This window comes from Acinonyx jubatus, chromosome A2 (genome assembly GCF_027475565.1).
Source record: "Acinonyx jubatus isolate Ajub_Pintada_27869175 chromosome A2, VMU_Ajub_asm_v1.0, whole genome shotgun sequence".
NCBI classification, from domain to species: domain Eukaryota; kingdom Metazoa; phylum Chordata; class Mammalia; order Carnivora; family Felidae; genus Acinonyx; species Acinonyx jubatus.
Window position 1 is genome coordinate 156,523,929 of NC_069383.1, and position 14,785 is coordinate 156,538,713.

The following is a 14,785-nucleotide window of genomic DNA, read 5'->3' on the forward strand; positions in this document are numbered from 1 at the left end:
CTGTAAAAGCTGCCTCTGCCCGGCTCCTGAGGTGGGTCCTCCCTGCACCCCGGGGCCCTGGGCTCTGTGGGCTATTCCCAGCCTCTTGGGGACAGGCACAGGGAGGAGGGGGCCCACATGCGTGTGTGTGCACAGATGCCTGTACAAAGCCGGATCCAGGAGATTCCAGCAGGAGGGCTGGAGGTTTCCTTGTGAGGACTGGGGACAGACGGGGAGCTGGACTGGAGGCTCCGGCAGCCCAGCCTCCCCTCTAACGGGATTCATGGGGACTTGAGGGAGGGGCCTCCAGGGTGGCAACAGGCCCTGCCCTACCCTGGGTGCCAGAGTCTCTGGGCACGCAGCCCACCAGGACGGCTCTGTCCCTCCTCCACCCCTCGCCCAGCCCACCCAAAGCCAAGGAAGAAAGGAGGGCTGGGGGCCAGGGCTTCCAGCTGGAGCGGGAGGAGAGCAACAGGCAGACGCTGTCCTCTTCCTGACGGGGCCTCGGGCTCCCACCAGGCCTGGCCCAGAGCGCCTCTAGCCTCAGGTCTTTGGCCGCCTTCCCCAGGGCCGGGGCTGTCAGAGCTAATTATCCAATTAGCTGATTAGCCAGAGGACCTGGGGGCTGCCTGGGGAGGCAGGCTCAGCTGGGCGCGCAGAAGCCCGGGCCCTCCAGCCCTGCCCTGGCCCTTTCTCCCGGATTGGCCCCAAGGAACCGGCCTCTTCCCCAGATGCCCCCGCCGCTGCCTGTGCGGCGCACCCCCCCCCTCCCCTGCCCCTTGCCCACATCCACAGCGTGGGTGGGGCCTCCTACCTGAGACTGCTGTGGGATGTTCAGAAAGTTGCCGTCCCGGGGTCCGATGCTGACAAACCGGTTGGCAGAGGAGGCGCCTGTCGTTGCGAATGCTGTGGGGAGCAGGGAAGAGAGGGAGAGACCCCGTGAGGCCTTGGGGCCTGCCCGGGCACTGCCCTTCGGGGCTGCTGAGAGAGGGAGAGACTGGATTAGACCATGCTGCCAGGGCTTAGGCTGGCAGTGGCAAGGACAGGCCGGAGGGGTCCCATCATCCTCTCACTGACCAGGAGCACACTCCGTCCCCCACCCCTAGCACCCCGCCTCAGCCAGGCGTCCTCTTTCCTGGCCCAGGGTGAGGGAGGGGCCCTGGAGGCTTCAGCCGACCCTGTTCTGTTCCCTAGCCAGGCACCGAGCAGGACTGAGGACAGCCTTCACGGAGGCAAGGCACCCTTGCTTTCCCACTGACCCTCCCGGGTCCGGAAAGAGGGAGCCTGGGAGGGCGGGAGCTCTGGCGGGCCGGCCCCACCCTGCTCAGGGAAGGGTGGCTCAGCCAGGCCACCTCTCCAACCAGGTCAGCTAGGTGGGTGCTGCACCGCTCAACCCCACTGGGCAGTCCCAAGGATGGGGCCGATGGCTCAGGGAATTTGAAGGGGCCCAACAGAGGGCTGCGCGGGGTGGGACAGGGTCGGAGAGAGAGGAGCCGGCTGCCAGCTCGGGCCCAAAGGTGGCAAGGCTCAGGCCCAGCAGGCGCTCTCGTCCTCTGATGGATGAGCCAGGTCCTGTGGTTCCCAGGGCCTGAGGTGGGCCAAGGCACCAGAGGAGGAGGACGCTGGAGGGCCTGGCAGAACCCTCGGGCTTCGGTGCCCAGGGGTGGTTGTTCTGGAGCCTAAGGGGGTGAATGGGCAGCCAAACGGCCCCGAGCTCTTCTCAGGTTTTCTGGCTGGAGCCCCATGGGAGGGAATGGGTCCTGCACCCCCGGTAGAGAAGATGTCCCCAGAAGGGACAAGGAGTGTCACAGGCTGCCGGGGATCCCCCCCCTCCCGCCCCCACACACCCTCCCCACCAGACACACTCCAGGGACTGCGTGCTCACCAGATTCTGTCCAGGGTGCTCCCCCCCCACCACCGCCACCCTGCAGCCTGGCGCCTCCTCCCCCCACCCTGCCCACCTCCAATGACCATGACCATGACTTCGTGTCTTATGGCGGATGCAGATGGGAAGATGGCATGAAGAGGATGGAAAGGGGAAAAGAACTCAAACCATGAGAAAGAAGGCAACAGAGAGCGCGAGACGGAGAAAAGTGAGATGGGCCGCCCCTCCCACTGCTGACCAGGAAGTCCTGCCAGCCCCCAGGGCGCCCAAAGTGCTGCCCACCCCGCTGCCCGAAGACGGCACGCTGCCCACCCTCCACCTCTCCTGTCCTTCACGCGTCGGGTCTACCTTGGGCCTCTCAACTCAGATTTTCTTTTCCCTTTGACAAAATTTGTCATTGGTTAAAAGAGAGAGACAGAGAGAGAGAGATGAAGGAAGCCAAGGCCCAGAGCCCGCCCTTGTCCTTGGAACATTCAACCTGGGGAAGGGACAGGGATGGGAAGGGGGGAGGAAAAAAAGGAGGAACAACGAGAAACCAAATGTGAGATTGAAGGGGAGGAGGTCAGGGGCTGGCCTGCTGTACCGTCAGAGGCCCACGGGCCCCCCGAATGGAGGTGAGGGCGCAAGGCCAAAAGGGGATGGTGGTGGCGTCGCCTTGTGGTCACATTTAATTTTTTTTTTTTTTTTTTTTTTTTTTTTTTTTTTTTTTGGTGTAGCGGGGCACAACGAAACAACAAAAATCAAAAAACAAAAAAAACGAAAAATGAAAAAAAAACAGCAATCAGGCATGAAGATGGCATGGCTGCGCCTCCCACCCCCCTCCCACCCTGGCCAGCACCCCTGGCCTGCGTGCCCCACTGTGCTCCCCCTCCCGCCCCCGGGAGGGGCCTGGGCCGGGGGGAGGGGGGGGCGCCCCGGCTGGGAGCCGCGGGTGGGCAGGGGGGGGCTTGTGGGGTGCTGGCTGGTGCAACTGAGGCCCAGGAGGCCGTGACTGGGGGGCTCAGCTCTGCTCTTGTCCGGGTGGGAGGCTCCATGGCGCTCTGGGTTGGGGTGCTTTGGCGGTGGGCGGGGCAGGGGTTTTTCTTTTTGCAGTGGAGACTGTTTGGATGGGCCAGGGATGCTGGGCGTTGTGGTTTCGGTTTCATCGTCCACTTACAAGGTGATGGAGGAGTCAAGGCGGCGCCGTCTGGGGCAGTGCTGGTGGATTTGGAATCAGGCATAGGAAGGGGCACAGGTCTGGCCACTGGAGGCGGCGGCGGTAGCAAAAATGACCCCGGGACTTTGCCCTGGCCGCTACCGTTGGGCTGCGAACAACATAAATAGAGTGACGCATGAAGGCACATCACACACAGACACACGCTCCCCTGCGCGGCCACGCCAGCTCGCTCCTGAGAGCGGGCGCTCCCGGTAGAAGATGCAGGATGGGGTCCTCTCCTCCGGGGCACAGGGTGGGTGAGGGTGTGAGGCTTCTATTTGGTCTCTCAGGTGTTTCTCTCTTTTTTTTTTTTTTTTTTTTTGTGGTCCTCTTTTGAAGTTGAGGGAGGGACGAAAGGGGGCGTCCGACGAGTGGTCTGTTATTTCTCAGGGAACATGTTTTAGGTACTAAAACATGTCACCTAGCCATATAAGCGGCTGCGCCTAGAACTCTCACGCTCTTGAAGACCTTCTCCCTCAGCAGGTAAGATGCGCCAGCTCGCCCCCACCCCACACACACTGTCCCCGGAAAACACACGCATGCCTCCCTCTGTGGGCCCCCGGGGTGGGGCCGGCTGACCCCGCCAAGAACTACAGGCCCTCCAGCGTCCGTCCCACATCGCGGCCTGGGGAGATGCTGGGCGCTGGGGGGCTCGCCCTTGGCTCCGGCAGCCTGAGGATCCCGGGGTGCCGGCCTCTTCTCTACAGAACGGCCCGAGAGGAAAATCCATTGCTGCTCAGGTTCCCACGAGGCTCTTTGAGAGGACTTCCGTGTCCAGTGCCCTCGGAAGCCTGGGCTGCCCGGTCACCAGGTCCACTCCTTGTCTTTCTTCCCTCTCTGGCGCCTCAGATTCAAGTTTCCTCCCCAGACCCGGACGTGGCCTTGGGTGCGTCAGCCTCTGGGATTCAGGGGGCGAAGGCACCACAGGGAGGGGCGGAGCACAGCTTCCCTGGAGAGGCCTCCCTGGAGCTCCGGACACGCATCTCCCACCGCTCCGGGCGGCGCTCTCAACCACCACCTACTGCCTGGGCTGGGCCGGACCTCTGGGTCCTGAACGGGCCCTTCTCCCGAGGGGCGATGTTCTGCCACCCAGCCACCCAGGTGTGAGACCTTGGGAGCTTCCTGCGCTCCTTCTTCTGCTGGTGGGCGGACCCTGTGGAGTCCACTCCCTTGATGTCTCCAGCCAGCCCAACTTCTATCCTCCCTGGTTTCACCCGGACTAGGACAATGAGACTCCCAAGGGGTCTCCCCTATGCCAACGGTGTACTCGTCAGCCCAGGGTCTCGGCCTAGCTCTGTACGAGGCACTTGACTCACGTTCCGTCCCATCCTCAGACCCAGTAAGGCAGCACTTTTTGCTTGGGGCAGGGACGGTGCGGTGGATTCTGCCCCGGCAAGGACACTGGCAATGTCTGGAGACACTCTGGGTAGCAAAACTTGGGGAGGGGGGTGCTGCTGGCATCTGGGGGCCGGGGCTGCTCCTACACACCCTGCAGCCCACGAGATGGCCCCCAGGATAAAGGCGCAACGATCCAATCGTTAATAGTGTCCCGGGTGGGAATCCCTGATGCAAGGGGAGCTCCATTCTCCCCCCTTTCACAACTGGGGAAACTGAGGCTCTGTGCAGCTAAGCGGTTTCTCCAAAGTCACCCAGCTGTAACTGGTGAGGCCTGAAACTCACAACCGTGTCTGTCTGATTCTAGGGATCCCATAGATTCTTTCCGGCAGGCTCATCCCAACCCTCTTCTCCAAACCCAAAGGTTCTCGGGCTTCTCCCCTTGCTTTCCACAGCTCTGACCGCGTGTAACACAAAATACAAGCTCCCCAGTTGGGCATTCGAGGCCCATGTGGTGGAGCCCAAATGGGGGGTCTCCACCATTCATGCCCCTACACTCCCTTCCCGCCACGTACGCCCCACTGCCGACCACCTGGGGTTTCCGGAACACAGCCTGAGCAGGAGTTGCACACGCGCTCCCTGCAGAACGTCCTGTCTACAACACCCCTTCCCACGCCCTTCAAGGCCTGCCCAGAAAACACCGTCCCCGACGTGGGGCCAGCCAGATACCCTAAGCCACCATCCATCTCTCTCTGCCCCTGTTTTCTTTTCTTTTCTTTTCTTTTCTTTTTTTTTTAAATTTTTTTAATGTTTATTTATTTTTGAGACAGAGAGAGACAGAGCATGAGTGGGGGAGGGGCAGAGAGAGAGGGAGACACAGAATCCGAAGCAGGCTCCAGGCTCTGAGCCATCAGCCCAGAGCCCGACGCGGGGCTCGAACTCACGGACCTCGAGATCGTGACCTGAGCTGAAGTCAGACGCTTAACCGACTGAGCCACCCAGGCGCCCCTGCCCCTGTTTTCTAAGATGCTCTTGACCTCCACCGGAGCCTTTGAAGTAGGCTGCCTCCCAGGCTCCCCAACAAGCCTGCGGACTACCACCTCTGCGTGGCCCACGCGGCACCTGTCAAGTCCCACTGACTGAGTTGAATCCACTCGTCCATCCGGCCGCACTTTAAACCGTCGAGCCCCATGGCTGACTCGTGCAGGCCATACCCTTCTGAACTCTGGCTGTTCTACCCACTACCCTTCACCTCTGATGACCGACACCAAGGTCTAACACCATCCCTCCATATGGTTCCCTTGACTTCATCTTTCCTGCGCGCTCAGAGGCCCCTGACCAAAGCAAGCCGGGGCTGCTGGTCCCTGTTTGTGTCCTGGGCTGGAGACCCTTTGTGCCAGGTGTCATTTCAGAAACAGGCAAAAGCACAGGCCAGAGGGCAGGGGTCTCCAGCCCCACAGGGGTGAGGCTGAAATGCACACGGCATCTGCCTTTCCCCATTTCTACAGCCTATCTTGTGCCTATCCAACATCAGGGCAGGAAACAGACAATCCCAACAGAGCACAGCCTCACTCCTTCAGGCCAGGCCATCCTGAGCTTGGGCCCCCAAGGAGCTGGGACACGTGGCCTTCCAGGCAGCCCTTGCTCCCATAGGGTGGCCTGTGCCTCCTCCTAGTCCTCAGACCCTGTCTCCCCTCAGGAGGATCTAAATCGTTAATCGCACTCGATAAAGCCAATCCCAGCCCCATATGGCCGGACGTTGAAAACCGCTGATGTACGACATTTAGTTTCTGGAAGCTACTTCCAACCAGGCTAGGATGTCTCAGCTCTGATTGGGGTACAAGCTGAGGTTTTAAAATCTCAAGGTCTTGTGATTTTGTGGTGCCTGAAAACCTCAGGAGTTAAAAGCTAGAAGGAACCTGGAGGCTGGGATAGCTCTTCATTCTCCTCTGACAGGTGAAGACGCAGGCCTGGCTGCTCGGGCGCTGCTGGATGAGGCCGAGCTACGACCAGTCTTCCCGCCTCCTAGACTCACGCCATCCCATCAGGCCCTGTGACCTCTCCATCGCGTTCGCTTCGTCGTCTCTTCTCTGCCAGAAAGTACAGCGAACCAGGCATCCTCCTTCTGCCCTTTGCGTCTCCTCCGAGCGGTGTCGCCACTTGGCCTTGGCCGTCAGTGATTTGGCGCTTCTCAATTAGGGGCTCGCGCTGTGGTCCGAGGATGAACACAGGGGTGCCTGGAACCCTTCTGCAAACCGTTAACATTTCTGGGTGCGTGTATTTTTCTGCAAAGATGGTCTGTAACTCCAGATTCTCAAAGAGGTGAGGAACTTACTCCTTCAGGCTTTAGATCAGTGAGTCTCAAAGTGGGGTCGCCCGACCAGAAGCAGCATCCCTGGGGAACTTGGGTAGAAGTGTGGATTCTCGGCCCCACCCTGGACCTGCGGAATCAGGATCAGGCGAGGCCCGGGCAGCTGTGTGTTAGTGGGCCCTAGAGGTGAGTCTCTTGCATGCTAAGACAGAACTATTGCTCTGGAGGTAGCCACGGAACAAGTGCGGCCTGCTACTGCCACTCCCTGTCACCAGGTCAGCTGCGGAGTCTGGGGCCTCTGGCTCTGTCCTCCTCCATAGCCTGGTGACGTCTCTAGCCTCCTCTCAGAAGCTGAGCCCCATGGAGCAGGCTCACTGAAGACAACCCTCCTCCCTACCGCCCCCCCCCCCCAACCCCGGCTCTTGGCACAACGGGCCACAGGAGGAAACCCAGAGAGACTCCCCAGCCGGGCTAGCCTCTCTGTTTAACCAGGGTGACTGTTGGCCCTCCTGTCTGCAGTGTTTTATCCACGGAGCAAGCATCTGCCTTGAGAGGAAAACTTCTGGACCCGGTGAGCGCTTAATCTCGAATGGTCAAGTCAAGGGAGAGGCTCAGGACCCAGCCAGCATCAGGATGCTTAAAGACGGACTGACCCATATTCTCGAAGGTCCTGTGGGTTTAGGTTTGGCTCTCTGGGCTAAAATGGTCCTTCAGGTCAGTCTCATTTTGATTCCAAACCCCAGCTGCCTCTGTGGGCGAGAAGGCAGGCAAGGTGGAGCTTCTGGCCTCTCTGATCCATAATCCAGACCCCAGGCCTCTTGGACACTGGGACATAGGCTGGCGGCTCCCGCAGACTCGGCTGGCATCTCTGAAGGAGGTGTCGTAGCCGTCGGGGGTCATGGCCACTTCTCCCTCCATGCCCCTGAAAGTGGACAGAGCTTGTCCAGAGAGGTGGGTAAGGCTCCGAATGTGCTAAGGAGCTACAGAGCCAGCAAGAGAAGACCTCACAGGGAAAAGGGGAAAAGGGAACAAGGAAAGCAGAAGGAGGGAGAACAGGAGACGGAAGAGGACTGGCTTCCGTTCTGGACAGCGAGAGCGAGGAGGCCGAGCTGTAGCCCTGCCCCAAATCAATACACCAGCACTTAGAAAATGCCCACTCTGCACAGGGCGCCCCGAGGCAGTACTGGGCTGAGTCGCCAAGAGCCACCCACGGCTCTCCCCGGGCTGCCTCTGGCACGGGCTTCCGAACGCCTTTCCCCACCACAGCCCTTGGAGCATCCCCCCCCCACCCCACCTGACCTCTCACAGCAGGTTTCCAGCCTGGACCAGTGGCAGGGAGAGGAACTGGGCCCTCTCACAGCGCAGTGTGCTGCTGGGGCTCTAGAACCTTCGCAGAGGTCTAGAGACCACCCGTGTCCCAACCCAGAGTGGCCTCCCAGGGACTAAGGCAGAACCACTGTCCCACTGAAGGGTCACCTGTGGCCCAGCACTGTCTGGAATAAAGCCCTTTGCTGAGTGGCCTTTGTTTCTGCTGGTCAGCGACTGGGCCCTAGGGCTTGCCGACGGACAAGGGCAGTGGAGTGGCAGAGCTCCATGGGGGAACCCGTGTCTCTTCTAGGCTGAGGAGCACAAGGGCTTCGCTCCAGAACAGTGACTGGCCTGGGAAACTCTTGTTAAGAGTTCTGCCAACAGGAGACTCCGAACAGCTCCCGTGGCAGGGGGCCTTTCCTCTACTCAGGCCTTCTCACCAGGAAACAATGATGCCCCTGGGGCCCGCTGAAGTCTGGAGACATCCTGGTCATCGGGGCTGGGAGGGGGTGATGCTGCTGGCATTGAGTGGGTAGGGGCCACAGAGGACACAGCTCCACAGGACAGAGAATGAACAGCCCCAAATGCTAACAGTGCCAAGGCTGGGAAACGTTGGTCTGGAACCTACCAAATCCCTGCAGCCCTGAGGTTTTGAGAGGGGTGTTAGGAGGCAAGGAGCCCAGGTCGGGTCGGAGAGATCACGGATACACTCCTACCGGGGGAACAGAGACCAAGGGCGGGGCAAGGAGCCCGGGCAAGGTGGGCCCAGCCACTGCCCCGCCCTTCTCTAGACCGTGACAGACAGACCCCGGCGTCATACACAGACCCCTGCCCCCAGATCCAGGAGATCGAGGCGTCTGGCGTTACTGGCTGTCTGCTGCTCCAGCCCCAGGAGGGCTCCTGGCTTCTGGACCCTCTCCCTGTGAGCCCCGAGACAGACGGACAGATGCAGAGATGAGCTGTGGCGGGGCTCCTGGGGCCCTCGGGACTCACCTGTCCGGTAGCCTGGCCCGAGCCGTCCGAGCACACAAACTGCACAAACTCCTTCAGCGAGTCCTGCCCGTGGTGGTGGTGGTAGCGGATGGTCGGGTGCGTGAAATAGGGGCTCGACTGCTGGATGATGGACGTGGAGGGAAAGTGCAGCGCTGATGCTGTGGCCCGAGGGCTCCCTGCGTGTACACGAGCGGGAAGCAAAGGGCATCAGGGCCCAGGAGGCGGGTGGGGGGCCACGATGGGCGACAGCGGGGGGCGGGGGCCGCTGGTCAGACAGAGAGCGCTGAGGAGCCAGAGGAAAGGGGAGAATGGGGTAGGAGCGGGGCCAGGACCAGGGTGGGGAGAGTGAGAGACTTAAGGCAGCGCCTACTGACTCAGCAACCGGGGCGAGGAACATTTTTTCAACGTTCTCCGTCTTCTTCATTTACGTAATCTCTGCACCCAACGTGGGGCTTGAACCCATGACCCCAGGATCGAGAGTCGCAGCTCTACTGAGTGAGCCAGCCAGGTGCCCCGAGGTAAGTAACGTTTCCTTTTTAACTGGAGAGAGAGCGTGCCTGCTTTTGCAAGCACGACTGAGGGAGGTGCAGAGGGAGAGAGAGAATCCTAAGCAGGCCCCAGGCTCAGCGCAGAGCCCGACGCGGGGCTCGATCCCACGACCCTGGGATCACGACCTGAGCGGGAATCACGAGTCGGGAGGCTCAACCGACCGGGCCACCCAGGCGCCCATGAGGCAACTAACATTTCAATGCAACATTTTTAAAAAGTCAAATTGGCAAACCAGGGCTAGTCAGCCAGCTGCCTGTCTTCGTAAATATTGATTAGAACCAGGGCTGGAGTTAGAGCGACACGAACAAAGCAGGACCGTGCAAGTACAAGGCCAGCCCCGTCTTTTGTTGAAAACGTCGATATCTGTTCGTCGCGTGTTTTTCGCACTGGTTCTGATTTTTAAAAATATGACACTACGTTATCATGTGTCTCGACGGCTAGGGTTTCGGCTCCTTGTGACGTCCTGCATCCTGGTGAATGCCGCACTGGCTTCACCCCGGCCCAGGGCCCAGGTGGGAGCCTGGATGAGGGACAGAGGAGGCCAACAGCTCCTGGTCTCTGGGTAGAGACAGGGCCCCTTGCCTGTGTAGGATGAGCCCTGGACACGCATAACACCTACCCCCCCCCCGCCCCCCCCGCTCCTGCATACAAATGACCGTGCATCTGGCCGAGGCGCCCAGGCCACGTTCTGGAGCGCTCAGCCCCACCGGCCTCGCACACGCGTCCTCCCTACATACAACTCCCACCCCAGCGCAGGCCCCGGCTCTTCCCTGAGCCGAGTCCTCCCCCTCCAGTCTGTTTCCAATCAGCTCGCTCTTGCTCTCGGTTTCATTAGGGGGCTGAGGAAACTTGGCTTCTCTCTGGAGTTCATAAAAGCGGAGCCGAGCTGGGCCTGCCGCCCTCCCGCTGCCTGTACAGAGGGCCTGGGGTCCCCGCCCCCACCTTGCGGCCACCACACCCTGCCCCAGTGCAGGCTGCCTCTGGGCTCTCAGCCAGGAGGCCCTGAGGAGGAAGCCGGGAGGGTAAACCTCACTCTTCTCTGCATCCTACAGAACGGCCCACAAGACGGCGGGCGGGTGGGCGGGCGGACACCGGGCAGGGTCCTCTTTGTGCCAGAGGGTTACCAAGGGGGTGGGGGGCAAATGAGGGAGTGGCAAGGATGAGGACTCAGCTCCCACAACTCCCTGCCTGATTCCACCCCCTCGGGAACACTGAGGTGTTCCCCCCGCCCCCACCGAGCCCCCTCTCCCAAGACGGAAGCGAGACAGCCCCCCACAGCAGTGGGCCTGTTCCTCTCCCTGGAAGACAACCCAGGAGCCAGCGTTCATCCCCTGTGGCCCAGCCCTTCGCGTTCGGAAAAGGGCAGGGAGGGCCTCAGAAGGGAGCCTGGCTTCCCTCGAGTGCTCCTGTCAATCTGTGCCCCCACACCGCCCCGGGCTGGTGCCGGGGACACCGGACCCCGACCCGGGGCTCAGCCAGCGGCCGGGAGAGAAGAGGCAAAAGGGGGACCGAGGGAGGAGTCTGTGCTTCCCCACCCGCTGCTGGCAGGAGGAAAGAACTGGGCAGGCGCAGGCCCGAGGCCTCGCGAGTCACACGGCAAGCCGCAGAGGGCCTCAGGACGGGCCCGTGCGGCACAGCACACACGTGCGCACACACCCAGGCACACACGCAAGCACACACGCGTGTGAGAAGCTCGGGAACAAGGTGAGGAGGTGCCGCCTGGGACGCAGGGCCCGTTCCCGTGCCCTCTGCCTACTCAGAGGGCCTGGGGCTGTCACTCAGGGTGGCCCTAGCTCCCTCACCTGGCCAGCTGGCCCACCGCCTCCCCCGCTGCCCCCCCTCGGGGCCCGCAGTTCTCACCTGGTCTGACTCCAGCAAGCACAGGCAGCGGGTGGTGAGTGAAAGCCATGCGCGGGGAGCTGCCCTGAGAGGAGAGGGCACTGCAGAAGTCCAGCTTTCCTGACTTCTTTAGAGAAGCCGGGCCTGGGGGGAGGAATCGGCAACACAGGGCAGGTTTAGCTGGGCTGGGGTGAGAGCAAGGGAGGGCGGGAAGCCAGCAGCTAGCTCCTTCTCTTCTCAGGCCCCCTCCCGGCTGCCCCTGCCCCACCACACCCCTTCCTGCCTCCTTTGCCCACTTCCAGCTCCGACTGGCCAGCTACTTCTGAAGGGAGAGGAAAAGGACAGCCCTTGGGTGTGCTGGGGAGGGGACAAACCCGAGGGCCCGTCTTGCTCTCTGCCGGGCGGATAAGTTCAGAGGGCACAGAATGAAGGGTGGGATGCGGGGGGGCGGGGGGGGGGGGAGAAAGGTGTGCAGGAGGAGCCCTAGAGAGCTAGGTTGAGGGTGAAGGAGACCTCAAGGAAGCACGTGCCAGGGTCTGCTCTGTGGGGCCTTGCAAGGGGGGAGGCTCTGGTAGGAAGAAGCCACCAGTCCTCAGGAGGGACCGAGGGGGTGATACCGCACCCGACAAGAGAGTGGGGAAGGGGCTGGAGGGCCTGGGTGGGCCCTGGGGACAGAGCTGGACAGGAAAGGACTCCCCTGCCAGGGGATCCAGAGGCTGGGCAGCCCCAGGGAGGGACATTCCAAGGCTTTGCTCTGCTCCCGCTGCCAGAGATGGGATGGCGTTCAGTGGGAACCGGGGCACAGAGCACACCCCATCAGAGCTCCCCGCCTGTAGGATCCTGATGATGCCAACCAAGTTCATCTCTGAGCCCAGGGCGCACGATGTCCAAATGGTGCTAGGACACAGCAGGGCCCCTGGGCCAGGTCCTCCAGGGGAGTCTGTCTCCGGTCCTGGGCTGAGCCTCGAGGCCGTGCTCAGGGCTGGGGGGTGGGGGGGGGGGGAGATGGTGTGGAGACCTCCAGAGCTGCCACCTTTGAGGCAGAGAATCGGTTTGAATGGGGGGTGAGGGGGCTGCAGTCTTCACTGCAGGAAGGGTGGGGGGAAGGGCAAACTCCCAGCCGCCAGCAGAGGCGTTATCTGGCAGCAGCTGTGTGCCACCTGATAGCTGGCACAGTGAGGGGGTGGGGAGCACCCCCACCAGCTGTGCACAGCTGTCCCCGTGGCCGCACAGCGCCTCCCCAGCTGTTCCCTGTCCTGCAGCTGGGCTGCTTAATTGGCGATTTGTCGCAGCACGGGGAAACAACACAGCGGGGGGGGGGGGGGGCGGGCATGGAGAAAAAGAGGGGAAAGCGAGGAGCCAGGGGTGCTGCAGGAGGATGTTGGGGGCCGTGCGCGGCAGGTCAGCTAGAAGGAGCAGAAACGTCAGGCACCAGAGCAGACAGCTGAGAAAAGAGAGCGGGAGCCAGGGAGGGGACATCTCCTCGGGAACCAGGTCTGGGCAGAGGGACTTGGGGGCTGAACCCCAGGAAACAGCTGTGGATGTGGCTCTCGAGGCGCTTGAGTCCTTGAGGGGGCAGTCCCTTAACTGAGGCCCTGGCTGGGGAGTCTTCAGGGCCTTTTCAACCCCTTCTCTCTCCCCCGGGGAAGTATCTGGGCTGTGTTGGCCCAGGCACCTGCTTGCCACGAGGGAACCCTGGGGGAGGCACCCAAAGGCCTGCCAGGGAGCTGTCCCACAGGGATGAGCTTCGCAGTGGTTACAGCCCGTACCCTCAGACACCCTCAGACCCTCCTCCCCTCCTCCCAGGGAGCTGAGAGCGGGAGCCTGTGTCTGGGCCGCGGGAAAGCAGGAGCGCCTCCCCGCCCTTCTGCCTCGCTTTCCCCCAGTTCCTACCCCTGCCCATCCACGTGGCCCATCTCTGTAGACGCACTTCTGGAAAACGCCAGGCAAAGGGACATCGGGTCAGACCCTTCTCTTCCGGCTTCGAGACCAAAGCCCCAGGCCTGACCACAGCAGACATGCCCCACGTACAACGCCCACACATGGGTCGCACTCTCTGGCCCCGAGAAACCCACACCTCGAGGACACACACAGGTTGTACCACCCGTGCGTCAGGCAGAAATAGCCTGCAGCCAGTCTCCTCATACATTTATATGTGCATGCGCGCGCGCGCGCACACACACACACACGCGCGCGCGCGCGCGGGAATACACATGCACACACTCTCCCTCCTTTCCATCTGGGCTCTCTGGGTCTGCTTATGCCTCCCGTCAAGACTGGAGGTGAAGGTGGGTGGGTTCACCAAGAAAGGGGTGGTTGGAGGCTATTGGGAGGACTGAGCTAGCTTCCTTTAGACCTCTGCCCTTCCCTACCTTTCCTGCTTGATTGGAAAATGATTCTGGTCATTCTTTCCTAGGCTCTGCTCCTCTCTGTGATGCTGGGCCCGTCAGACCAGTGGTTCTCAACTCAGGATGATTCTGGTCTCCTCTCCCCCTATGCCAGAGGATGTTCAGCAATGTCCAGACGTTTCTGGTCATTATACTTTGGGGAGGACGGGGGAGTTGCTACTGGCTGGCGGCTGGAGGCCAGAGCTCTGCTCAGTGACCTGCAGTGCATAGGATGGCCCCGCCACGGAGAATGACGTGGCCCCAAATGTCAACAGTGCCCGGATTGAGAAACTGCTTTAAACCATGAGGACCGTAGGAGCTAGGGCAACCCCTCCAGAGAAACAGCAGGAGACGGAGACCAAGGAGGCTCGAAGTCTGGGGCCTCTGCCTTCCTTCCACCACACCTGTGGGCTCTGCGGCCGAGTCAGCCGCAGCCCAGCTCCTCACCTCCACTCCCTCCTTTGGCCCGGTCCGCCCTCCTCTGGGAGATCAGGAGGTAGCGCCTCCCACAGCAGGGGAAGCAGAGGGAGGCTCGCCAGGTAAACCGAGAGGGAAAAAGAGGCGCCAGCCGCCCCGCTCGGGGTTGGCCCTGCAGCACCCATACCTGCATCCACGTCGTTGGGCCACCCACTGGACTGGCTGCTGCCAGCTGCTGGGGAGCGGCCTGTGCCAGGATAGAAGACATCATCGACAGGGCTCTCCATCTCGCTGTCATCGATGGACTTGGGGCGCTTGGTGGTGCTGGGGAAGAGGATCAGGCGGGACAAGGGAAGATTGACGTACCGGCACCCGAACTGCTCCCCGGTTCGCGCCGGTGACCCGCCGGGTGGGGAGCAGGCGCCTGATGACCGCAGCATTCCCAAGCACTCGCTACGTGCCTTCCCCTGAGACCAGACGGGCCCTAGAGTCCCTCGGGACCCCGCAGGTCTGCTCCTCCTCCTCGAACCCCTTCTCAGCCCGTGATACCTTCATCCGCAACCCCCCCCTCAACTGCTTCTGTGGTC

At 61.7% G+C, this 14,785-nt stretch overlaps 1 protein-coding gene and 1 long non-coding RNA gene across 9 annotated transcripts in view; one reads left to right on the top strand and one right to left on the bottom strand.

The window, feature by feature from the left end:
• Positions 1-14,785, bottom strand: part of NFIX (nuclear factor I X) — a 99,945-nt gene that overhangs the window by 7,929 nt on the left and 77,231 nt on the right. For 4 of the 8 annotated variants that reach the window (XM_027050461.2, XM_027050462.2, XM_027050460.2 and 1 more), the window contains exons 6-10: positions 14,386-14,522; positions 11,416-11,538; positions 9,007-9,182; positions 3,021-3,168; positions 794-885 (exon numbers count right to left, since the gene is read on the bottom strand). In XM_027050461.2, the coding sequence (XP_026906262.1) occupies positions 794-885; positions 3,021-3,168; positions 9,007-9,182; positions 11,416-11,538; positions 14,386-14,522 (676 nt within the window). The remainder of the gene's footprint in view (positions 1-793; positions 886-3,020; positions 3,169-9,006; positions 9,183-11,415; positions 11,539-14,385; positions 14,523-14,785) is intronic. The other 4 variants (XM_053219808.1, XM_053219807.1, XM_027050463.2 and 1 more) reach the window with 2 other exon arrangements.
• LOC113596599 (uncharacterized) lies at positions 11,046-14,391 on the top strand. The gene is made up of 3 exons (XR_003417391.2): positions 11,046-11,803; positions 13,205-13,488; positions 13,811-14,391. It is a non-coding gene; the product is annotated as an uncharacterized LOC113596599 (long non-coding RNA).